Source organism: Suricata suricatta, chromosome 7 (assembly GCF_006229205.1).
Source record: "Suricata suricatta isolate VVHF042 chromosome 7, meerkat_22Aug2017_6uvM2_HiC, whole genome shotgun sequence".
In the NCBI taxonomy this organism is placed as follows: domain Eukaryota; kingdom Metazoa; phylum Chordata; class Mammalia; order Carnivora; family Herpestidae; genus Suricata; species Suricata suricatta.
The window spans coordinates 133,429,380-133,454,096 of NC_043706.1; the positions used below are offsets into that span (position 1 = coordinate 133,429,380).

General features: G+C 37.0%; 1 protein-coding gene across 2 annotated transcripts in view; it reads left to right on the forward strand.

Annotated features, from left to right (window-relative positions):
- SCAF8 (SR-related CTD associated factor 8) overlaps window positions 1-22,712 on the forward strand; it is a 90,043-nt gene extending 67,331 nt beyond the window's left edge. For both annotated transcript variants that reach the window (XM_029944050.1, XM_029944051.1), the window contains 11 exons: window positions 1,120-1,251; window positions 1,523-1,635; window positions 2,644-2,837; window positions 6,195-6,295; window positions 8,795-8,908; window positions 10,028-10,184; window positions 12,294-12,427; window positions 14,042-14,186; window positions 16,568-16,636; window positions 19,613-19,831; window positions 20,589-22,712. In XM_029944050.1, coding sequence (XP_029799910.1) covers window positions 1,120-1,251; window positions 1,523-1,635; window positions 2,644-2,837; window positions 6,195-6,295; window positions 8,795-8,908; window positions 10,028-10,184; window positions 12,294-12,427; window positions 14,042-14,186; window positions 16,568-16,636; window positions 19,613-19,831; window positions 20,589-22,045 — 2,835 coding nt within the window. In that variant the 3' untranslated portion in view covers window positions 22,046-22,712. The remainder of the gene's footprint in view (window positions 1-1,119; window positions 1,252-1,522; window positions 1,636-2,643; window positions 2,838-6,194; window positions 6,296-8,794; window positions 8,909-10,027; window positions 10,185-12,293; window positions 12,428-14,041; window positions 14,187-16,567; window positions 16,637-19,612; window positions 19,832-20,588) is intronic.
- The last annotated feature ends 2,005 nt before the right edge of the window (window positions 22,713-24,717 follow it).

Genomic DNA, 24,717 nt, shown 5'->3' on the forward strand with positions numbered 1-24,717 from the left:
AAATAAATAAACATTAAAAAAATGTTGTTAAGATACAGTGATATATAACTATGTAAGTTTAAGGTGTACAACATAATGATTTGGTAGATTTGTGTATCCCATTTAGCTATCACCTCTATCAAGTCGTAAGATCTAGTCTCTTAGCAGCTTGGAAGTTCATAATACAGTATTGTCTGTAGTCACTGTGCTGGTATTCCTCTTACAGAGGGGACTCAAGTTCGCAATTCAGTAACTTGTTGACAGTCACAGTGTTTTTGAGTTGCTCTTCCCTATTAATTATTACAGTAGCTCCCAGTTTGTGTACTGCCAGGATCTATTGGGAAGGTGTTTTAGGAAAGTTTATGTAGGGAGACTTTTCCGTAACTAGTTTTCTCATTTTTGGTTAACACCATAGTATATGTAATTACTGAATCAGGTTTATACTAATAAATATCACGTATATCATGTTGCTGTGAATCTATCCCAGCAAAAAAAGGGGGGGGGGAATGTTCAAATTTTAAGTGTTCCTTTAATTTGTCTTTAGTGCCTAACTTTTATTAGTTTCTGAAATATATTACGTATCAGAGTGCTTTTAATATTATTTTGCAAACTCCTAGAGATGGAGGTTGAGGAAGGCTCAAGCTAGGAACTATTTTTGCTAGATCAATAAATTTGATAATGGTATTTGAGTTTTGTTTTGCTTTTATACATGTAATATATGTCTTAGTTCCTTAATATATAATATTTTAATATTAAAATAGCATTTTATAAAAATGCTAATTGCCATTGGAATTCTGAATTCATTTTACTTGGTCCCATTATATATTATTCATGATATAATCCCTTTATGAATTCTTGGAAGTATAATGTTTATATTTTTACACAATTTAAAAATTTGAAAACCTACTTGATCTTACCATTCTAGTCTAATACATTCTTCTCCCCCATTAATGGAGATGTCCCATGCTCTTAAGTAAACTTGGGTTTCTACAAAACTGTAATTTTTGGTTGATTAATGTGGGATTTCTATATGTGTTGGGCTCCTTTTTAAAACTTTGTGACATGTATGCATGTCTAAATTCTTTTGTAATAATATGCATACTTTCCTAATGTTCGTGTGTTTGCACACATTCTCAATAGGCAACCCCTCAGGACAGTCAAGAAGGGACATTTGGGTCAGAGCATTCTGCGTCACCATCCCAAGGGAGCAGTCAGCAGCACTTCCTCGAGCCAGAAGCAAATTTGGATGATTCTATAGATATTCAGCAACAGGTAAAAAGTAAATGTGTCTCCGGGTCATAAATTTCTGAAATTAATTAGAGAAAAATATTATAAAATATGGTAATAATTTGTATTTTATGTAAAATATTTTTATATAAAATAATGGCAATGTCCTAAATATTTTTTCCTTACATTTAAGCTCTTCACTAACTATTTTAGGCATTGATACTATTATGGTGAATATTTTCTAAGGTAGAAATGTCAATATATACTGAATTTCAATTGGGCATTTTGTTTGTTTGCTATTCTTTTGACTTTCAAGGACATGGATATAGATGAAGGGCAAGATGGAGTGGAAGAGGAGATCTTTGAACAAGAAGCAAAGAAAGTGGCTGTTCGCTCAAGATCAAGAACACATTCACGATCTCGTTCAAGGTTCTACAATAATATTTAAGAATAGCTGTGTGTGAACTTTTAAAAGTTGGCTCTATTTCCTTGTATCAAGATTAAAGGCAGTGTTTTTCTTAGAATGGCATCTTATATTCTATCAGAAGTAATTAGAATTTCAAAAACAGAAAAATACATCTCTTTTCAATTGGAAATATCTGTGGCCATTTGTTTGGATAATATACATGAATTGCAGCCATATCATAAGACTGGGGTTTTGGATTATACCTGATTTTAGTTAATAATATTGTAATAATATTACAGTATCTCTGAGGACTTTTTCAGTCATTTTTTTCTATGTTTCAAGAAGTTGTTTGTATTTACCTCTTGTAAATGAGAACCTGTCGATTCCCTTTCTCTGAGCCCTTCTCCTGTCATTCAGTGATCTTGCTAAAGCAGATCCAGTGTCAGAGCTGGATCCGTAGCAGGGTCTTCGTCTTCACAGCCTTTCCTTACTAAGCATCTTGAAGCAGTGCCCTGGCGTATAGGAAAAAAGAAACAGTGTTTCCATATCACATTATATTGTAAAGACAAGCACCTTGAAATTTTAGGAGTTGAAAACTTAAAAGCAGAAATTTTTAGTGGCCTAATGCTCTGTTGGAAACATTCTCTGTTCTCTCATTTAAAAAATGTAGCATCCTTAGCACCTAAGGAATCTTTTTATTTTCATCCTTCTTTTGAGAAATGAGTTGGAAGAGACTAAGGAGAGTAAGGCCCTTTTCAGAGTCTCACTCTCTTCTTCCTGGTTTCAGTAAGACTCTTTGCAGACAAGCATCTCTTACTAGTGTAAGAGCAGTTTGATAGATTTGAGCAGTACATAGATTTGAGAAAATGCATGTTTGATACGTAACTGTACTTAACCATTTTTTAAGAGGTAGCTAAATATATAAGACAACGTTTTTGTGTGTGTGTGTTTTGCCCTTACTCAGAAGTGAAAAATTTGATAGAAGAAGAATAATACTGTCATTAGAAGTAAAATAAGATTTTTTTTGGTAGATCGCCAAGAAAACGAAGGTCTCGGTCGCGATCTGGTTCTCGAAAGCGTAAACACAGAAAGCGATCACGCTCACGCTCCAGAGAAAGAAAGAGGAAATCATCACGTTCATACTCAAGTGAAAGGAGAGCAAGAGAAAGGGAGAAAGAACGACAGAAGAAGGGATTACCTCCAATTAGATCTAAAACATTAAGTGGTAAGTGACATACTTTTCCAGTCTTTCGTTTCAACAAATATTAAGAATTAGGAACTACTAAAGTCAACTGTAGTTTTAAACTAAGAAATTGCAAAGTAGTTTGGTAAGTGAGGAGTTTTTTCTTGTCTTTGTAACTTGAGAGAATAGGAAAGAAAAGGAAGAGCAGGTTCTACTGAAACCCTAAGATCACTGAGGGTTGAATTTTTTTTTAATGCATTAGAAAATCTAGAACTTTAATAGTATATAAAGTGGATTAGGCCTACTGTCTATCATGTGGACACTGATTTCTGTTCATAGTGTTGTAACCAAGTATGACCACCAGGTCTGGGGAGTAAGTATTGAAGGAATCATGTGAATTTTAAAGCTAATTATAAACTTACTAGATCGGCACTGAGGGGAGAGTCCCATTGTACGAACTTCCCCTCCTTTGTATGTTAATCTGTGCTGTAATTAGAACACATTTGACAGTGGGGAGAGTCGGGGGAGAGTTCACTTGGTTGGAATGTGAGTGATAATTAGTGCCAGATTATTCCTGAAGATTCCTAGTGAGTTATGATTTCTAAGGTGAACAAACAGACTACAGAGGGGCAAAGTACGTAAAATGGAGCAAATTATCATCTCTGAACATCAGAGAATCAGCGGAACACTGAGAATCACTGAATCATCAGCTGAACACTGATCTGGTTGTCTGATTTCTTGAGGTTTCCAAACAAATTCTTTTCCATGAGATAAATAATTGGTGTAACTTACCCTGGAGCATCCTGGAAATCTAGGCTTATAATTAAAGGCAGCATCCATCTTCTCGCAATTTGAGCAAGCTGTGGCTATCTTGCCAGACACTTAACTGGTTATGAAAGCCAGTATTAATTTAATAATGTCAGTATTCCTAACTCTAAAAATTTGTTTGTCCCTTTAGGGTGGGAAACCAAATTCAAACATTTTAGTGCTCTCTGATAAGGAAGTACCGCCAAAGGTGTGACCAGAAAATTTCAGTGCTTCTCTTGTGATTACTGTTATGCATTCAAAATCACCAGTTTTAGGACAGGGCTTTTACCTTGAGTCTCTTCCATTTAGTTCCTCCTCACTTGTCATATTACAGCTGCCACCATTCACATAGTTACTGGTCATGGAGTTCATTTTCTGTTACAGTGGGGTTTTTTTAATGGGTAAAACACAATAAAGAAAATTCAGAAAGTACATAGGAAAGTACAGTGAGAAGTAGGGACACCTGGGTGGCTCAGTTGGCTAAGTGTCCGACTCTAGCTCAGGTCATGATCTCACAGTTCAAGAGTTCGAGCCCCGCATTGGGTTCTGTGACAGCTCAGAGCCTGGAGCCTGCTTCAGATTCTGAGTCTCCCTCTCTGTTCCTCCCCTCCTCTCTCTTTTTCTCTCTCAAAAATAAACATTAAAAAAAGGAAAGAAAATGCAGTGAAAAGTATGTCCCCCATTATTTTTTTTTACCAGGAAACTCTCCTTACTCCAAAGCAATATCAATTTCATGTGGGCCCAGCACATTTTAAACACTTAAGGTGGTGTTACTCTACCATTGGTTCTTAGAACACAAACATATTTGTGACTAGTCCAGTGGATATGAAACATCAACAAGCAGTTATATTCTAGGAATCTGTGTTGTCTCCTCATCGGATGAGGGGGATTCATTATATCTTTTTGGATTAAAAAAACGGAAAGAGCTGTCTGTGGGAAAAATTTGAAGAGAGACTACCTTGACACAGTAGGGGAAACATGGAAAATATTTCAGGGAGATTAAAGCAGCTGTGATGTGGTGGACAGAATAAGGAAGAGACTGAAACTGTTAGGTGAAAGAGGTCCAGAAATTTCCTGAGGGTTTATGGTAGGTAGGTTGAATAACAGTCCTCCAAAAATATTCACATCCAGATCACTGGTACTTGTAATATGCTACATTACATGGTAAAAGGGACTTCGCAGATCTGATTAATCAGCATCTTGAGGTGAGAAGATTAACTTGAATTATTTAGAAGGGTCCAGTGTAACTCAAGGGTCCTCACAGGAAGGAAACAAGAGTCGGAAAAGGTGATGTGAAGAGGAAAGGAGAAAGATGAAGATAGGTAAATGCTTAGCTGTTGGCTTTGAAGATAGAAGGTGGAGTCATGAGCCAAGGAAGGCAGACCGCTTGTAGAAACTAGCAAAGTCACGGAAGCAGTTTCTCCCCTAGAATCTTCAGAAAGACTGTAGGCTTGCTGACCCATTTTAGACTGTCAGAATTCTAAGAGCATACATTTTTGTATGTTAAGCTACTTGAGCTTGTGATACTTTGTTACAACAATAGAATAAAGCTAATATATTGCCCCTGGAGACTTTAGTTAAATGTTATGTGTGCATAGGGTGAGAGATATGTGAGGGAAAGAAAGTTACCAGGTAATCTGTTAGCTGAACGATTCCTAAAGCTAACACAGGTCTGGAGGACATTGGAGTTCAAACCAGCTGAAATAAAGAGACCTGGTTGAAAACCTTCGTTCAGTAGAGATCTTGCAATGGTCACATCTTTGGGTGGCACTGAAATTAGCTATAGAGCAAAACCTGCTGTAGGCTTGCCCTATAATAGATAAAAGAGCATCAAAAAGCTGGAAACTTCATTTTTTAAAATGACATTTAAAAATGACATTGAATTTAAGTTTATTGAAACTCCACAAATACACCAGCTGTTGTTAAACATTTTACAAGTAAGTGTCTTCAGGAAAAGGAAATGTTCATAGACGTGAGAACTGTACAGCTTAACGTAGGTAAGATGTCTCATGTGTAGCTTTGTTTCTTAGAGGGAAGTGGTTTCCCATAGTTAAAGTATCTTTTAAGTTTTTCATGATAACAAGTTCTAATTCAGCCTTTTCCCCTTTGTATCTCCATGCAAATTATTTCCTTAAGGATAAGGTGCCATTTTCAGATTCAACTGTTGACTAGAAAGAAACAGCTACTTAATCATTCCAGCAGAGAAAGATTAAATGCACACAGCTAGGATTGCAGTGACATGTTTTTGGGACTTGGTTGCACATTAGAATTACTTACAGAATTTTAAAACTCCCAGTTCCCATCTGTCATACCTCATAACCCTTGGTCTTTTAGAGTGAGACCCAGGTATCCACAGGTGATTAGAGTATGCAACCAAGCATGGGAACAGGTAACACACAAGAGGCTGATTCATAATAGATATGAATGGATACCTGGGATTTTAGTTCATTTTAAGTGTGGCAGATGAAAATGTCACTTGGGTCTTAAATATCCATTTTGAGTTATTGTTACTAGTGCTTTTTCCTCAGCTGCTTGCAAAAAGTGACTATGTCTGTGTGATTTAGAACATTTGTCTCTTTTATGTCTTGACAGTATGTAGTACTACTTTATGGGTTGGTCAAGTGGATAAGAAGGCAACCCAGCAAGATTTAACCAATCTGTTTGAAGAGTTTGGACAAATTGAATCCATTAATGTAAGTAGCACTTCTTATGACAATAGTTTAAGGTTAAAAATACACATATAGAGGATTTTCATGCATACAAAGACTCACTTTGGTTCCAAATTAGCCCAGTAGTTTCTGCCTTTTTAATATTGCATATCTTCACAAGGATTATTTGACTTTAATTATTTGGTGTTTATTTCTGCTGCTGTTTATCTCCTTAAATAATTTTGCCTAGTTAGTGGAATTCTAACAAAATATTCTCAGGGGTTTTACAGCAGTATAGTCATCAAATGTTTGTGTTAGCAGGAACCCTATGTGTGACCTACTTTAATTCCTTTTTTTTTTTTTTAAATAATGAAAATGAGGAAACAGAGTCCCACAGAATTGTAATCCCTGCACATGAGCACATGGGTAGAGGTGGAGACACAATTGGACTTGGGGACCCAGTCTTTTGCTAGTCCCTTCCCTCTTCCCAGCTCCCTCGCAGCGAACCTGAGGCAAGAGAAAGCTGTGTGGCCGCAGCATCTCAGTAACTTGACCATGACTCTTTCCCTCCTTAACTCCGTTTGTGCAGTGCTTTGGCTCCAGCCAGTCTCCTTCTTTGAGTATTTTTTTCTTCCTGGAGGTCTGTGTATTTCCCATAGGCTAAAACTAAGTAATGAATGTGTTATATTTGTTTGTTTGTTTGAGGAGCTTTCTAATTCATTAGCCCTCTGATTGTATTCACTGTTGTTATACTTTTATGTCTGTTTGGACCTTTTATCATTATTTACCAGGAAATTGGCTGATTTTTCTTTCTAGTCTTAGATCCAGCATTCCTCAGGTGGCCAAATTTGACTTTTCCATATTAATAACAGCACTCTTCATATGAATTGACCATTTCATATGCTACTTTGAACTATATATGATCTCTTGGGAATTTCACAAGAAGCTGGTTAAATAATTCCCATATTGTTATTTTACCAGTGATTTGCCAGAGTCGCACGGACAATAAGTAGAGGATTGGTTGAGTGTTTCAACTTAGGAGTTTCATATTCCTCTTTCTACACCTTGAGAATGGTGTAGGCTTTTCCGAATCTTTTGTCTTTTTAAATATCACCTGCCAAAACATAACTGTCTGAGTCCTTGGTCATATAGCCTCTGGTTTTTTTCTGATTTTCCCTTATCTGAGATATCAGAAATGTGTTGACATTTGAAAAAATAGGGATGTGCAAGATCAGTGTCTTTAGGTTCTTATCATGGTGTCCCAACTTATACAGGTGATTCTAATGCAGAGTCAGGAATCACTGCTCTGAGTAGACTGTGAATCCAAGTAGCATTTGGATTGTCCTAAAACTTGTGACATTTGTAGTCTTTTTTGTTCCACTGTCATTTGGGCATTAGTTTGCCTTGTCTCTCCCCCTCTTCTGTGTTCTTTTTTTTCCCCCTTAATGTTTTTTATTTATTTTTGAAAGAGAGAGCAAGCAAGGGAGGGGCAGAAAGGAACAGAGACAGAATCCAAAGTGAGCTCCAGGCTCTTAGCTGTCAACACAGAGCATAACATGGGGCTCAAGCCCACAAACTGACCTGAGCAGAAGTTGGACATTTAACCTGCTAAGCCACCCGGGCACCCCTGTATTACCTTTAAAGAGCATACAACTTATAAACAGTAGGCACCAAGTTATTATATGAACTGAAATACATTGAATGGCTAGTGATAAAATCCAGGAATTGAAAATTAGATGGAAAGTTTATAAACTTTTCACTTGGTTTTGAGGGAGTTTGAGAACTGGGTAAAAAGTCTGTTAGATTTATTACTTAGTGAGCTTGAAGAAAAATTTTCAGTGCGTTGATAAAGAGTTGGATCTATACTGTAAAAGGTGAAGAAGAAGAAATATGTAAGGTGTTAGATAGACCTCTTTTGAGAAGTTTGGGAGTAAAGTTTGGAAAGTAGCTTGAAATGAACTCTGAGTGAAAGTGAAAACACTGAGGCAATTTTCTTATTCATGTAAGAGGTGCTACCTTTATCCAGAAGCTCTTGGACAAAATGAAGTTTTACACAATTGAAGAGCTTTAGTTTCATCATTTGTTATAGATTATAGAATTTATATTAAGGATAAGATACTTCCCTAAACAAAAATCTTTCTCATGTTACTCGGTATAACACCTGGACAAATTGAAGTACTACTGTGAATAAATCTGTACTTTCAAATATGTTGGCCATACAATATTTTCTTTTTATCTGGTGGTATTATATCTATATCTTTTTACATTGTTAAAAATGTATTTATTGTGTATTAGGAAAACTTATTGACATGTGATAATAAAGATTGTGCTTATGTTATGGCTTAGAGTGAGACCCAGATAGGTTATGAATTTTTTTAAACTAAGTAATTGGTTGTACATGGGTTGTGCCAGTAAACAGCCAAAGGAAGAGAAGGGAAAAACCATTCAGTAATAGTAATGATCTGTTTCATTAAAACCATAAAATAATGCCAAAATGAATTGCCTTACTCACACCTTATCTAAAGAGAAAAATTTTCTTAACAGATGATTCCTCCCAGGGGCTGTGCATACGTCTGCATGGTTCACCGACAAGATGCTTTTCGGGCTCTTCAGAAACTTAGTTCTGGATCATATAAAATTGGGTCCAAGGTCATCAAGGTAAGACTGGAGAGGAGGGGCCCGTGCTCTTGTCTTATTGGATTATTGGAATGTATATTATTAGATTTATATATTTGATTCATCTTTATTTTTAATGTTATGGGAAAACCTCTAGAAACCTTTATTATTTCAGTATTGTTGGGTAATAGAGTTAGATGTAGATAAAGCAGCGACTAAAACTTTACTCCAATGATTCTTTGAAGTCATACTAGAAGTTCTTTTAATCACCGAGGGCAGCATTTTATGAGAACTTTCTCATTTTTATAAGTTTATGTTTATTTTTTTTAATAAGTGTTTTTAAATTTTAAATAATCTCCACACCCAGAGTAATAGCCACACCCAACATGGGACTCAAACCTACAACCCTGAGATTACGAGTTCCGCACCCCACTGCCGGAGCCATCCGGGCGTCCCGGCAGGTTTACTGTCGTTCACTGCTTCCTCCCAGCGCTTCCTAACCGTACCTCCTAAGTGTAGTATTACTTTCTCCTTTTTCACGTCCTGCATTATACATCAAGGGTCTCTGTGGAGGGCTTATCAATAAGTTTATTTTGTGTCCTTCTGCCTTTGAACTGTTTATTGTGTATTTTTCTTGTGACTAACATTTTATTTCTGCTACTTGGAGATAATTTATTTCATCAGTTTCTGCAGCTGAGTTAAAAACTTTAAAATAACTACTTTCAAGGTTATTATGCTCATGCCTGTCATTTCATGGCAGAGTGTTTCTTTATATAATAGAACTGAATTGTTTCCTTTCCTGGACTACCAAGATTTTATTTAAATTATGACAACTATTCTAATTATTGCTAATATAGGTTGACGTTTTTATAGTGAAAGTAGATTTGATTGTTTCTGGAAATGTGTTTTTTAAAGTTTTAGTAAGAAGTGGAATAAATTCCATGTTATGAATACCATTGCTTTCTAAGGCAGCCTTTATTCTAAAAACAAAAACAGGACATACATGGAAAAACTTTTTTTGTCTACTATAATTTTTCTAGCATCCAGTGATGCTTTGCTGTCCAACTAATTTTATTCACATTGTTTACATATAGTTTTCAATATTTTACCTTGTTTTTAAAGTATACCTGAGTTCTCTTCTTTTCTCTTCATTCCTGATAGATTGCTTGGGCTTTAAACAAAGGTGTAAAAACAGAATATAAACAATTCTGGGATGTGGATCTTGGAGTTACATACATACCATGGGAAAAAGTTAAAGTGGATGACTTGGAAGGTTTTGCGGAAGGAGGCATGATTGACCAGGAAACTGTAAATACTGGTAAGAACATAAAGGGTAGTTTTATTTAAAAAAAAATATATGCTTAAAAGATTGTAATTGTTAGGAGTTTTGCATGATAAGGTGATTTGTATGTATTTCCTGGATTCTACTGCCTCCCCCCACACCCCGAAAGAAGAAAACAGAAACACTCCCTTTTCCAGTGTATGTGCTTGATGGGTCTTAGTTCATAAGTGTCTGAGTATCGAGTTTTAGTAGTCTCTAAACGTAGCATTTTTCTTGTATGTCTTTTAAAAAGTTTTGTTCTTTTAGAAACGAAATATCTCAATTCCTTACATTTAAATAAGAATTGGGGACCTAAGATGTTTCTTTGAAAAACTTCCTAGGTTATTTTGATTAGTATCCATGTTGAGAACGGCAGAAATAAAATGTTTAGAGAGCTGTACTTCTGACTTCTGTAATTCTAGAATGCTGATAACCAAATGATCATCTTGCTTATTTTTTTGTGTGTTCTTATTTTTTAAAATACTGGTTATAAATCCACAAAATGATTAGCATTTATAACCAGTAAGAAATCTTAAAATAGGTACTTGAGAAAATAATTGATATGTGGTATATATAGCTTTTATTTCTTCACATCTTAGTTCTTTTACCAAAATAAACTAATATTGAGGGTATTTTCATTCTCAAGCCAATATTTTCCAAATACTTCTTCAGTGTTTTCTTCTTGTCAGTCTTTTTTTTCCCCCTTGTTTATCCTTGATGGATATTCCTGTAAAACATGTATTCATTCAGTAACTATTACAGTTTCTGTCGTGGGCCAGCCATGATTTTAGGAACTAGGACTATAGCAGTGAGACAGACAGAAATCCTTCCTCTTGTGCATGCACATTGTAGTGTAGGGGATGACAGCCTGCAGGCCATGCATAAAATCCTGCCGGCAAGCCAGTCTATAAAATTTTATTGAAACATATCTGCGCTCACTTAACGTTTGTTTATTTTATATGACTCTTTTCTTTTTAACAGCAGTTGAGTAGTTGCAACAGAGAACATATGGTCACAAAGTTTAAAGTACTTACTTACCTACTGTAGGGAAAATTTGCCAACCCATGTTCTAGTGGAAAGAAACCTACAATAAAATAGGTAAACTAGATAGTATTTCTATGTTGATAAATTCTAAGAAGGAAAAACAGGGAACAGGGAGGGGCATATAGACAGTATTGGTGTAGAGCAATGCGGCTTTACATAGTTGAGGACAATCTAATGGAGAGAGTGATGTTTGAAGGAATGAGATGTCAGCTTCTGGAGAAAACACGTTCTGGACAGAGGGCACAGGAAGTGCAGAGTCTGTTATAGAATCATGAGACACCAGTGTGGATTGAGCAGAGTTAGTGACAAATGAGTAGTAGGAGGTGAAGTCAGAGAGATGTACAGAGAGACAGAGTCCTAGAAAGTCTTAGTAGTCTTTATAATGACTATGATCTTTACTCTGAAGGAGCTGGAAAACCGTTGGAAGAACCATGAAAGCTTCTTTGCTTTATTTTTGCATAACTGTGTTTTTAGAAAGATATTTAAAAAAAATTTTAACACTTAATTTATTTTTGAGAGACTGAGTATGAGTACCCCGGGGAGGGGTAGAGAGAGAGGGAGTCACAGAATCTGAAGCAGGCTCCAGGCTCTGAGCTGTCAGCACAGAGCCCAACGCGGGGCTCGAACCCACAAACCATGAGATTGTGACCAGCCAAAGTTGGACCCTTAACCAACTGAGCCACCCAAGCACCCCAGAAAAGATTTTTCTTTATTGGGTTAATACTTTCCTTGTTGGTCTCTCCTTGTATCTTGTGACACACTATAGAATAAGATTGGTTCCTCTTACATCAGATAGCCTTTGAGATCTGTATCTATTATATCCTTTCTAAGAGTTCTCTCTAAATATTTAAGTGTCTTTCATTTGTGTCTTGTGTCATGTCTCTTTGGATTCCTTGGTGTCATCATCAAATCTGGGCAGAACCTAGGTTGGCACTTATAGTTGTAGACACATCTTAAAGATGAGCCAAGATAGATGAAAGAGATGAAGTAAATGTATACATAGAAATAAAATGAAAATTTTACACCTATACAGAGGAGATCAATTTCAAATATTTTGTTTAGAGTGGGAAACTGTGAAAAGCTCAGAACCTGTTAAAGAGACAGTCCAGACAACTCAGAGCCCAACTCCGGTTGAAAAGGAGACAGTGGTCACAACCCAGGCAGAGGTTTTTCCTCCACCTGTTGCTATGTTACAGGTTAGTGCTGGGTGTTTCTGATATTGTTAATGTGTTGTCTTACCTTTCTGTTTTTACTCATGTGTTTACTTTATAAAACTTGGAAGAAATTGTCCAAAATCGCATAAATATGAGTTTAGTCCAACAAGTTTTGGAAAAGAATTTTTTTTTAAGAAATGCTGTCCTATATATTTAAATGTTCATTTATTGCATAAATATTTATCTGTTGCTTGCTTCTATGACATTCACTGTTCTAGGCACCCAGGATAAGGGTTAAATGAGTGGAAAAAAAATGCACAAAAATCCCTGCCTTTAAGCAGCTTTTGTTTTCAATAAGGGAGACAGAAAATGCTTGCATTTTCTTGATGAGTTGGTTGGGAGATATTATAGAAGGAAAAGGGAGGAAGTATAAGGATTATCAAGAGTGCCTGGACAGGTGCTTATGATTTTAAATAAAAAGGTCAGAGTAGACTTAGTTGAGAATGTGACTTTGGAGCAACAGTTGCTGAGGGAATTAACCATGTGGGGACCTGAGGAAAAGCACTGGAGGCAGAAGGAACAGCCAATGCAAGGCCGTAGGCCAGGAGCGTACTTGGCGCGTTCCAGGAATAGCAAGTGGGCTGGAGTGGAGGGAATGAGAGGCAGCCAGTAGAAGCGAGATCTCTAGGAGGACTGTGGTTTTCACTGTGAGATGGGGCGCTACTGCCGGACTTTGAAGAAAGGAGTGACCTGATCTGGCTTTAAAGGTTTTAAAAGGTCTGGTTTTAAACGACTGCCCTGGCTACTGTCTGGAGAACAGATGGTGGGCATTGGTAAAAGCAGAGAGAGCAGTGAAGAGACAGTTGCAGCAATCCGGAGGAGAGTGGGTGGTGGCCCATGGATTGTTGGCGGTGGAGGGAATCAGAAGTGCTCAGGTCCTGGGCGTCTAGTAGTGATGGTGGGTTGCGTGGGGCTTTGTGGCATGTTTAGATTGGAGTTGTGAGAAAGAGAAGAGGCAAGGTTTTTGGTTTGCAAAATTGGAAAGATGGAGTTATTAACTGAGTAAAGAAAGGACAATGAGTCCAGTTTTATGTGTGTGAAATTTGGAGTCTTTCAGACCACAAACTTGAGATGTTGAATAGACCACTGGTAAATGTGAAATTTAGGAAAGGGGTACACCCATAGTACAAGTAAATATTTGAGAATTATTGTGCCTAGCATGAGTATAAAATATTTATGCGAGGAGTAGAAAACTAACTTTTGAGAAATTCAAGCCATTTTGAAACTTACTGACAGGACTCCTGATAGGTTGCTTACCATATGTAGGTGTTATAAACCTAGTGGGGGATGGCAGTTGAAAACTGATCACGATCCTCACTCTTCAAGTCGGTGTCCATTACTGTACATCACTTGAATGTAAAATAGATTTCAGCCTCCATGGATACATATCTGTTGACAATACTGCCTTGCTTTTACCTCAAGTTAGGGTCACTTACAAGTGTCCAAAAAGGAAAATAACATGACAGCTTAATACTGTGTGGTTTTTGTTATCTCCTTAGAAAGAAAGAGAAATGATTTACCTTTAGCTGTTCCAAGCTATAATCATTGCAGATGGATAAAATAATTTATGGACTTCTTATTTTCTGTTCACCAAAGATTCCAGTAGCGCCAGCTGTGCCTACAGTTAGTTTAGTTCCACCAGCATTTCCGGTCTCAATGCCGGTTCCTCCTCCTGGATTCAGTCCAATCCCTCCACCTCCTTTTCTTCGAGCGAGTTTTAACCCATCACAACCACCTCCTGGTAAGGAATTTTCTTCTTATTGTGTGTACTCTACTTAGCATATCATTTAAATTGTTATTTTTCCAGGTTAAAATGCTATAGAGAGCATCAGTTCTCAAACCTTAGCGCACACAGGGGTCCCTCAGCATCTTGAAGCAGAGACTACAGGGCCTGGCCTCCTTTTGCTTCACTATGATGGAGGTGGGGCAGGACAGTTGCATTTCTAACAAGTTCCCAGGAGATGCACCTGGTTGAAGGACCACACTTTACAAACACAGATTAGGAAGAAACGGAATCCTTTAAAAGCATTGAAATACTCTTAAAATAATTTAAAATTTATGTTGAATTTTTTATATGAGAATTCTCTGTAGTTATCACCACTGCATCAGGAAGTATGCATTAAATTATATAGATTGTTATACCTAAAAATCATTAGGTTTTCATTTTGAGGAAACTATAGTGTATCTTAAAATGCTAATTGAATTTGTGATACTTTTTTTGACCTAATCGATTTTTGATAAAAGTTTCTTGAATCAACATATCTAGTTTAAAAACTATAGATTACTTGACACACATCAATTAAATATAATAATAGCTTTTATAGCTTAGAGATACAGAGTTTTTAGTGCTAAACCACAGAAGGTTAGAAGAGTAAGAGTAAAGCACAAAGGATCAAATGATATATATTGTTTTTCAAAAAGCTGTTTTTATCTTTCTTTGAACTTCATGGATGATTTGCATAGTGTAAGAAAAGTACTTTGATTTCTATAATTTAAGTTCATAACCATTGAACAGAAATCCTAAAACTGTCAACAAGGCCGAAACTAAATTCATTGTCTGAGAATGGCTGTAATTTATTTGCTGTGTAACATAAAATTTTCACATTATAGTAAATATGTAATTTGATAATTAATGCAGGCTTTATAAGAATTTCATCTTTTTATTTTAAAATTTGGAAGATTACTCTTGTCAGTTATTTTCTGTATTTGAAATCTGAATTAAAAGTTTTTTTCAGGGGCACCTGGGTGGCTCATTTGGTTAAGCATCTGACTTCTGCTCAGGTCATGATTTAACCGTTCGTGGGTTTGAGCCCCCGCAATGGGCCCTGTGCTGACAGCTCAGAGCAAGGAGCTGCTTCAGATTCTGTCTCCCTCCCTCTCTGCCCTTTCCCCTCTTGTGCTTTTTCTCTCTCAAAAATAAAACAAACACTAAAAAATTTGTTTTCAAAACTTTTTTTCCAGAAGATAATTTTAAATGGCTAATTCATACCACATAGGCTTTGTAGAATCCTTGTCTAGCATTTATTTGTTGATAATTATAGTATTTTTAGCCACTTTTTAAAAATGTTTATTTATTTTGAGAGAGAGCATGCTTAAGAGCAGGGGAAGGACAGAGAGAGAGGGAGAGAGAGAGAATCTCAGGCAGGCTCCTGCCCTGTCAGCACAGAGCCTGACATGGAGCTCAGTCTCATGAGCCATAAGTCAAATCACCTGAACCAAAATCAAGAGTTAGACACTTAACTGACCGAGCCACCCAGGCGCCCCTTTAGTCACTGTGTTTTAATTGAATTTAATGGTAATCTGTATTTAAAAAAATTTTTTTTCCCCAATGTTTATTAGTGTGTGTGAGAGAAAGAGTGCAAGCAGGGGAGGGGCGCAGAGAGAGGGGGAGACACAGAATCCAAAGCACGCTCCAGGCTCTGAGCCGTCAGCACAAAGTCCAGCGCAGGGCTCAGACTCACAAACTACAAGATCACGACCTGAGCTAAAGTCAGACGCTTAACCATCTGAGCCACCCAGGCACCCCTGGTAGTTGTGTATTTTAACAAAGCAATGAAACAGGTTTATTTTTTGATCATTTGACATTTAAATTTGTTAAAAGTCCATATGTAAGTTGATTTATTTCAGTGCTCAAAGCGTAAGATAGTAACAGCCAAGATATCTGGAATTATTTTGATCTAGTAGATAAATAGCATATATAGCAAAGAAATACAGCAGCACATTTTATACATGACATTATTGCATATAGTGTTATCAGCAGCTTGAAGTACAGTATTTAATTTCCCATGAAGTTACTGTGCTAACATACAAAACAGGTTGTTTGGCTTATGTTAATTTTGATTTTACAGCATCATAGAGAGTGTCATAGGACTTCCACAAATGAGCAAATAAATAGGAGGTGAGCATGATAAGGATTTCTAAGCTTTACTTGGCTTATTAAGGATCAAATATGAGACATTGTTAAGGATTTCCGCTTTTTAATATGGAAAATATATTCACAAATAGAATGTCATAGGAAGGGAAAACGGTTCTGAAAATGTAGAATTTCATGTATAACTATTGAAATCTCGGAGTTCAAAGAAGTAAGTTTTCTTTTGTTTCTGGCCTTTTTTCCCCTTGCAGGTTTCATGCCACCTCCAGTCCCACCGCCTGTTGTCCCCCCGCCTGCTATCCCGCCAGTGGTACCAACGTGTGAGTTTTCTGCTCGGAGACTTTTCTTTTTATGTGGTAGCTTTAATCTGCTGGTTCTCATTCTTGTGAATTATTACAAAATTTTTACATGAGATTGTTTACTCTTTATTTTAATAAAGCAGATTTTTTTTAAAGTTTATTTTGAGAGAGAGAGAGAGAGAGAGAGAGAGAGCAAGAGCGAGCATGCAAGCAGGGGAGGGGCAAAGAGAATGGGAGAAAGAGAGAATCCCAAGCAGGCTCCACACTGTCAGCACAGAGTCCCGTCCCTGTGGGGCTCGAACTCAAACCCTGAGATCATCAGCTGAGCCAAAACCAAGAGTTGGACTCTCAACTGACTGAATCACCCAGGCGACCCCTGTTATGAAGGTTTTTAGAAAAATAACTTTTTTTGGTTAAATGATTTCTAAAAAATTAACATTATTAAAATGCAGTCATTCCATATTTAGACTTGCACTGTTGACTCAAAATGTCATTTATAACTGGTTTGTTTTAGTCAAAATTCAGAGAGGCCCCCAGACCACACTTGTGTGGTTTTGTTTTGTGTATTAAATACCTCAGTCTAGAGCAATCCTGCTCAGACCTTCCTTCGTTTTCTAATCTTAATTTGCTGAAGAAACCCTTCACTTCTCGATGCAAGATCCCTAACAATGGATTTGGCTTTTCTTTCTTTGTGGTATTGAATTTGTTCCTCCATCTTCTGGATTTTCCGGTACACAGGAAGTTTGCCAAGGATTTGCTCCAACATTTTTAGCAGCAATGTTTAACTGGTGGAGTGTTACATAGATTTGATATATCACATCAGGAGCCATGCAATTTCTTTTTTTGTTTTTGATTTTTTGCCACGCACTTTCTTCTTACCCCACTTTTTATGTTGTTAAGATGGATCAGAGCATTCAGGTAGCGAAAGCTGGTCATTAAAAAAGTTTCCCTTCCAGTTTTCATCCGATGGTTTCATCCATTATTATTGCTTTTTAATCTATTTTCCATTAGTTGCCAAGTGGTAATCTTTTGAATTTTATAATTTTTCCACATATCTTACCTAGAATTTTTCTACTAAAAAGCCTTTCTCTCACCAGCTGATAGTAGTTACTCACCGTGAGGTACAGCTGTATAGAACTGGGGTAGATGCTAAGTTCTTGCCCCGAGGGCCATTTTCCAGCGCGGGTTTAGTTCTGGGGGTGTTTCCAGTAATACCCAGTGACGTGAGGGGAAGAGGCTTTCTCTTACTTCTCTTTCTCTGCCTTCCTTTCCACTTCTTTCTCCTTCAGCTTTTTAATGTTTATGGATTAATAGAATTTTACTTTAGAGCAGTTGCACTCCCTTTTCATTTCGAAGTTCAGTTTGTTTTATCTTTAGCTAGTCAGAGAACGTTCATGTCGCCTCTCTATCCTTTTGAGACGACAACATGAGTTTTGGAGAACTTCTTAGCTTTCTGGCCCATGACTGGTTCACAGGATTTTATTGTGAGGAGAGTGTATATGACAGAGAATTTACCTGTAACACACTTCCCTAATATTTATAAACTCTTTTCTCTCCTCTATTGTTCAGATGGGATTAGGATCCTTCTTTTTTTATTGTTATTGGTTAATTAGGAAACATTGTTTATTTTTCCTAAAAATTAGACAAGTGTTTAGAAGCCGCTTCTGAAATTCAGCATTCAGAGACTCATCTTAGAGCTCACCTCCCAATCATTTCTTTAGCTTATTCATTTTGGAAAATCTGGAATCAGTTTAATAGAGAAAAAATATAGCCATGTGCCAGGTGCTCTCCTCATGGTTCACACTGTACTGTTTAATTCTCGCAATTCCTCCACATGATTGCGGGTGGGTTTGTTGCTATTTCTTAGCTCTGTTACGTGCTAGCAGTTTGTCCAGGGAAGCCGGAGTCAACGTGAGGGTAAAACAGTGCTTAAAATTCCCAAGTAAATGATGTGATGGTGTTGTGATATAAACTGAACTAAAAATTCTGATGGTTTGTGATTTTATATTCCTCTAGTTCTGTTTTTCAACATATAAATGACATACACACTTAACGGAGTTTTCTACTCATTCTTTAAAATAAATGTTCATAGGGGCACCCGAGTGGCTCAGTCAGTCGAGCCTCCAACTTTGGCTCAGGTCATGATCTCATGGTTCATGGGTTTGAGCCCCACATCATGCTCTGTGCTGATAACTCAGGGCCTGGAACCTGCTTCTGATTCATTCTCACACTCTCTCTCTCTCTCTCTCTCTCTCTCTCTCTCTCTCCCTTTCCCCCTCCCCCTCCTCCTTCCCCATTTGCCCTCTGTCTCCCAGGGTGGGGGGTGGTAAAAAAAATTTGGGGGGAAAACTTTTAAAAATTGGAATGTTAATACCTTTTTATTTGCAGTCCACATTACCTCTTATGTGATGGGTTTCTAAACTCATTTGACAAGAAGTAGTGAATTAAGGACTCTAGTACATTATAATTTCAGGGGGATTGAGCAGATTTGTATTGTGTGTATTTGTCGTTTTGCATGAATCAATGCTGTATGTTCAGAAATTCATGCACTGACATTCTTGGAAATTATGATTTTTTATACTACTGGAATTTCCTTAAGTACTAGTCTGTATTTTACTAAACAGTTTATGAAAATATTTCCAATAAATTTTTCCCTGATTAAAAAAAATAAAACTTTCTAAGTGTAACTTAGCCTCTTCATAATGACTCATTTGTCATTTTGATCATCAGTTATTATGTAATGTGCTAGGTAATAGGGATGCCATTAAATGAAACAGACAGGCTGTGAGATTTCATTATAAATAAAATAGAGAGACCAGAAGAGAATTCATGCATGTCATGGTACCTTAGTAGTCTTCCCAGACAACTGGGGAGAGAGGAGAGGAAGTCATTGAAAACTTTGGCGGGGGCAGTGTTGGTCATAGTTAATATTTTAACTTAACACATGATGTGCGTGCCTAATCAAATCTGGAATATATTTTCTTGCTCTTTAAACAGCTTTAGTGCAGCCACCATTATCCATGACTCCAGAAACTGTGAAGGATGTGGGATTCGGTAGTCTTGTTCTCCCAGGTGGTTCTGTGGCCGGCAGTCTTGCCACTTCCGCTCTGCCAGCTGGAAATGTTTTTAATCCTCCAACTAAACAAGCAGAGCCTGAAGAAAAAGTACCTCATCTTCTAGAGCACCAGATTCCTTCTGCTGAAAACACCAGAGCAGGTAAGACAAACAGATTCCCCAGAAATCCATAGTTAAAATCATAAGCACTACTCCTTTATATTGGTGTTTAACTCGGGGATGCCTTGCATATTTGTAACCAGTTTAGCTGTGTACCAGTACTGAAGTGGTGAATGTTTAAGAAGAGATCACGATCTCCTAAAATTTCTCTTAGAAAAAAGTTGGCATTCTGTTCAGGATGGTGGAGGTTTTGGCACCTTTAAGACCTCTGCCTTCCCTTTTTTGGCCTATTGGGACTGCATCAGTGTGCTGTTATCAAAATACAACTGCACAAGATATGTGTACTCACAGAAAGAAAAGAACAAGCGGATGTTAGGTATGAGTAACTTCTTCCTGGTGTTCTCCAGCCAGGTCTAAAAGATAAATACGAATTTCAAAGTAGCTAGTCCTCTTTTATGGTACTGTTGTTGGTATATTAAAATTTGTGCTTTAGAAAGACTTTTGTTAAAGGTGGAGAATTACTATAATACCTGACATTTTTATTAAACTTTAAATGTTCTATGTAAAGATCTTAGGTAACACCCCACTGATGTTTTAACATTTAAATTTCACTATGCATAGTAGTAATTTTAGCTTTAATTTTTGTTTAGTATCTAGTACATCTTGATAGTTGGGGGATACAAGTAGCCAACTCCAGGCTAACTACTGGAAGTTAAAGCAGTAGTAATTATAAATATAGTTTCCTTTTATGTGAATGATTTTTTGTGTGTGTGTGTTATTTTTCCTCTTTCTGTTTTAGTGATTCCAAATGATATTTCAAGTAGCTCTGCAATTTTAGGAGGACAGCCACCAAATGTGACAAGCAATTCTGGAGGAATTCTGGGAGTCCAACGACCAAATGTATCGAGTAATTCTGAAATTATTGGAGTACGGCCATCTAATGTGTCCAGTAATTCTGGGATTATTGGACCCCAGCCACCAAATATTCTGAATAACTCTGGAATTTTAGGACTACAGCCACCCACTGTGTCAAGTAGTTCTGGACTTTTGGGAGTGCTACCCCCAAATATTCCTAATAATTCGGGACTTATAGGAGTACAGCCACCAAATGTTCCAAACACTGCTGGACTTTTGGGAACACAGCCACCAGCCGGGCCTCAAAACTTACCCCCTTTAAATCTCTCTAGTCAAAGGATGCCTGCAATGCCAATGTTAGACATTCGTCCGGGACTAATACCACAGACACCTGGACCAAGGTTCCCTTTAATACAGCCTGGAATTCCACCCCAGCGGGGAATCCCTCCTCCCTCCGTACTTGATTCAGCTCTTCATCCACCACCCCGTGGTCCTTTTCCTCCAGGAGATATTTTTAGTCAGCCAGAAAGACCTTTTCTGGTTCCTGGAAGACAAAGCATAGACAATGTTCCTAATCCAGAAAAAAGGATACCACTTGGAAATGAAAACATTCAACAGGAAGGAGATAGAGATTACCGGTTTCCTCCCATTGAAGCCAGGGAAAGCATTAGTAGACCTCCCCCCGTGGATGTTAGGGATGTGGTTGGACGGCCTATAGATCCAAGAGAAGGTCCCGGAAGGCCTCCGTTAGATGGTAGGGATCATTTTGGAAGACCTCCTGTTGATATTAGAGAGAATCTTGTGAGGCCAGGAATAGATCATCTTGGTCGAAGAGACCACTTTGGCTTTAATCCAGAAAAGCCCTGGGGGCATAGAGATTTTGATGAGAGAGAACATCGGGTTCTACCTGTCTATGGTGGTCCAAAAGGCTTACATGAAGAAAGAGGTCGATTTCGGTCTGGAAATTATCGATTTGATCCTAGAAGTGGTCCTTGGAACAGAGGATTTGGTCAAGAAGTTCACAGAGATTTTGATGACCGCAGAAGACCCTGGGAGAGGCAAAGGGATAGGGATGACAGAGATTTTGATTTCTGCAGAGAAATTAATGGAAACCGTCTTGGACGAGATAGAATTCAAAACACCTGGGTCCCCCCTCCTCATGCTCGGGTTTTTGATTTTTTTGAAGGGGCCACTTCTCAACGAAAAAGTGATAATGTGCCTCAGGTTAATGGTGAAAATACTGAGAGACATGCTCAACCACCACCTTTACCAGTACAGAATGATCCTGAACTTTATGAAAAACTGACATCTTCAAGTGAAATAAACAAGGAGAAGAGTGACACAGTTGCTGATATAGAAAGTGAACCAGTGGTAGAAAGCACAGAAACTGAGGGGACATAATCATCACTCAGTAGGTAAAAGATACCTTTTGTAAAGTTGTCATCTCTCTGTAATAGATTAATGGCTGACTGGACCATAGTTGTTCACTTTTGTCTGCCAGAATTAAGTTAATCTGATGTTCATGTTCACCTTTCTCTTAAAATAATTGTACAACTGACTTGTATAGACATTGTTCTTAATATGAACATGGTAGGTAAACATTTTTTTATTTTTCTGATAAAATATAAATGTTGCCCCCAGATTCTTTTAACTTCAAGGAAATGAATAACAGCTTGTCAGAGACTTCCTATGGAAGAAAGAATTTTTTAGATACTACCATTAGGTTGGATATGGTAATAGATATATTCAAAATAGCAAGTGGTGGTATATCTTATCCATATCTTTAGGCTGCTGCAGAATTTTAAGGTAATAGACAAAGCTGTGATATTTTATGCAAAGACTGGCTCTAGATATTTGAGGAGCACAATACAGAGATTTTAAAAAGTGATTTTGTAAAATCTACACTATGGTCTCTGTTTCTCCAAAGTAAGTGTTTGTGATTTGTTCCTCATACTTCAGTGAGTAAAAAAGAAAAAAGAAAAAAAGAAAACAACATAAATATTAAAGTACGTTTCAATGTTGGGTGAATTTTGTTTTTAGATGCCAATAAAACTTACTTGTTTGATAACAGTGTTCTAGGAATTGTATTTTTTTAACCTACAAATTCTTAAAACCCTGGATCATTAGCAGCATGTGCTTAGTTGTTGCAGAAGTTTTTTATTACTCTTGATAATAATGAACTGTGTGGTGGAAAAACATGTACTTTGGTATAAAAATCATGCAGTCTCATTAGTATGTATGTAATATCTGTATATATTTATTGTATAAATCCTATGTAGGGTTTTCTGTTCCTCTGTATGTCTGTCTTCATGTACATACAGAGAAACATAGTTGATAGTTTATAAAATATTCTTTAAAATAGGATAAAAAATTAGAGACATTTGGCTAATTGACAGTGCTCATAGTCAAAACTCTTAGCCTTTCTGAAGGTAAAATAAGAAATATTTTAAAGAAATGCATTGACAGTTTGGCAGTTCTTTTTAAATGTAGTTCGTAGGCATGAAGCCAGAGTTAGCATGGAGCCAAATTTCACGTAAATGCTTGCATTGCTTTGTTTCACAATGTATTTGCTATTCTGCATAGATAGTGCTAGTTCTTAAGTACTTACTGGTCACTTGCCTGAGGTGAATTTCTTAATTGCACAGCATATATGGGGGTGTTGATGGATTTAAAAACATTGTATATCAGGAACAAAGTGTCCATCATGTGTTTTGCAGGCTGTTGGTAACAGTAGCCTCCAAGGTAATCTGAGTAGCAGAAAAATTGGGAATTGGTTTCCTATTTATTTATTTATTTATTTTTGCTTTTTAAATTTTCATTTATTTGCTGTTTGTTTCTCCTTTGGGTTTTACATATATATACATATATTAAAAGCCATTGGTGTTCTTTTTCATTCCTAATGAAGGCTTTTATTTGGTCCTATGAATAGTCATTTTGTTTCCTGTGCATTCCCAACCATTCATCATTCGCTCTATTTCTTTAAAATTCTTAAGCTACGTTTGTCAACTCTGCCTAAAATAAGGATAGAACACACCAGCCCTTTAAAACTGGATTTAAATTTAAAATTGGATTGGTTTGGCTTACCTCTTGATAATCTGAAGAGCTTTGGTTCCTGGCCAAAAATCAGGTCATTTCTTCTTAAAGGTTCTGAACAGAAATAGTACATTATTACTTTTGTTCTGTGAAAAAGTAGGTCAGAGTGGAAATTTGGTGTTTATTTTTAAGGTAATTCAATATAGTCCAGTAATTTGAGTTGGTTTCAGATCTTTTCCTTAGGGTAACAGGAAAAACTGTGACATTGGTACAAAGTACTAATATTCAGGAATGATTAGCCTTGTCCTTTAAGGAAATTATATTGACTGGGATTTCAAACTATTTTCGTTGCATTTACCATTATTAAAATTAAGTGATACTCACTTGGATGAAGTAGCAATAAAAAATGTAAGACTTTTCAGTGACTTTTGATCCCAAGTTTTTAATCACTGCTGGGCCTTCATGTGCAAACTTGAAAACAAAATATGCAGAGCATTGCAACAGTTTGAAGATTCTGGTGGTGAAAGTTAACCTAATCAGTTGTCAGTGCTGTCAAGCTAGAAACCTATCTTGGGGGGGTGTGTGTGAGACACTCTTAAAATAGTTGAAAAAAATTATGTGTACTTGTTCTCACTTTGTCCTTATTTTGTAGTATAGTATTTAAGTGAAAGGATATTGCTCATCCTTATACTGAATTTCCAAAGATTATATTTACGTTCACCAGTTTTTTGAATGATGGAGAGAAATTATATTTAAGTTGGATGTAGAACCTATCATGTTTTTGATGCGCTTGATCCAGTGCTCACTAGAATGCTAACCAGTAGAACTACGCCAGGAGTGACCTAGCCACTTGAATACAGTTGTTCCCAGTGCTGCGGGCAGGATCTACATAAGCCCCCAAATCAGTAGTGTCTTGATTTGTGATATGGTAGAGAATGATACGACTCTCTGTGGTATTAGTAGACTACAGTTTCAGCAGATACTACTTTTTAAATGGGTGGGTTTGTGGTTGTTTTTTTGGGTCTTTAAACACTTCATTA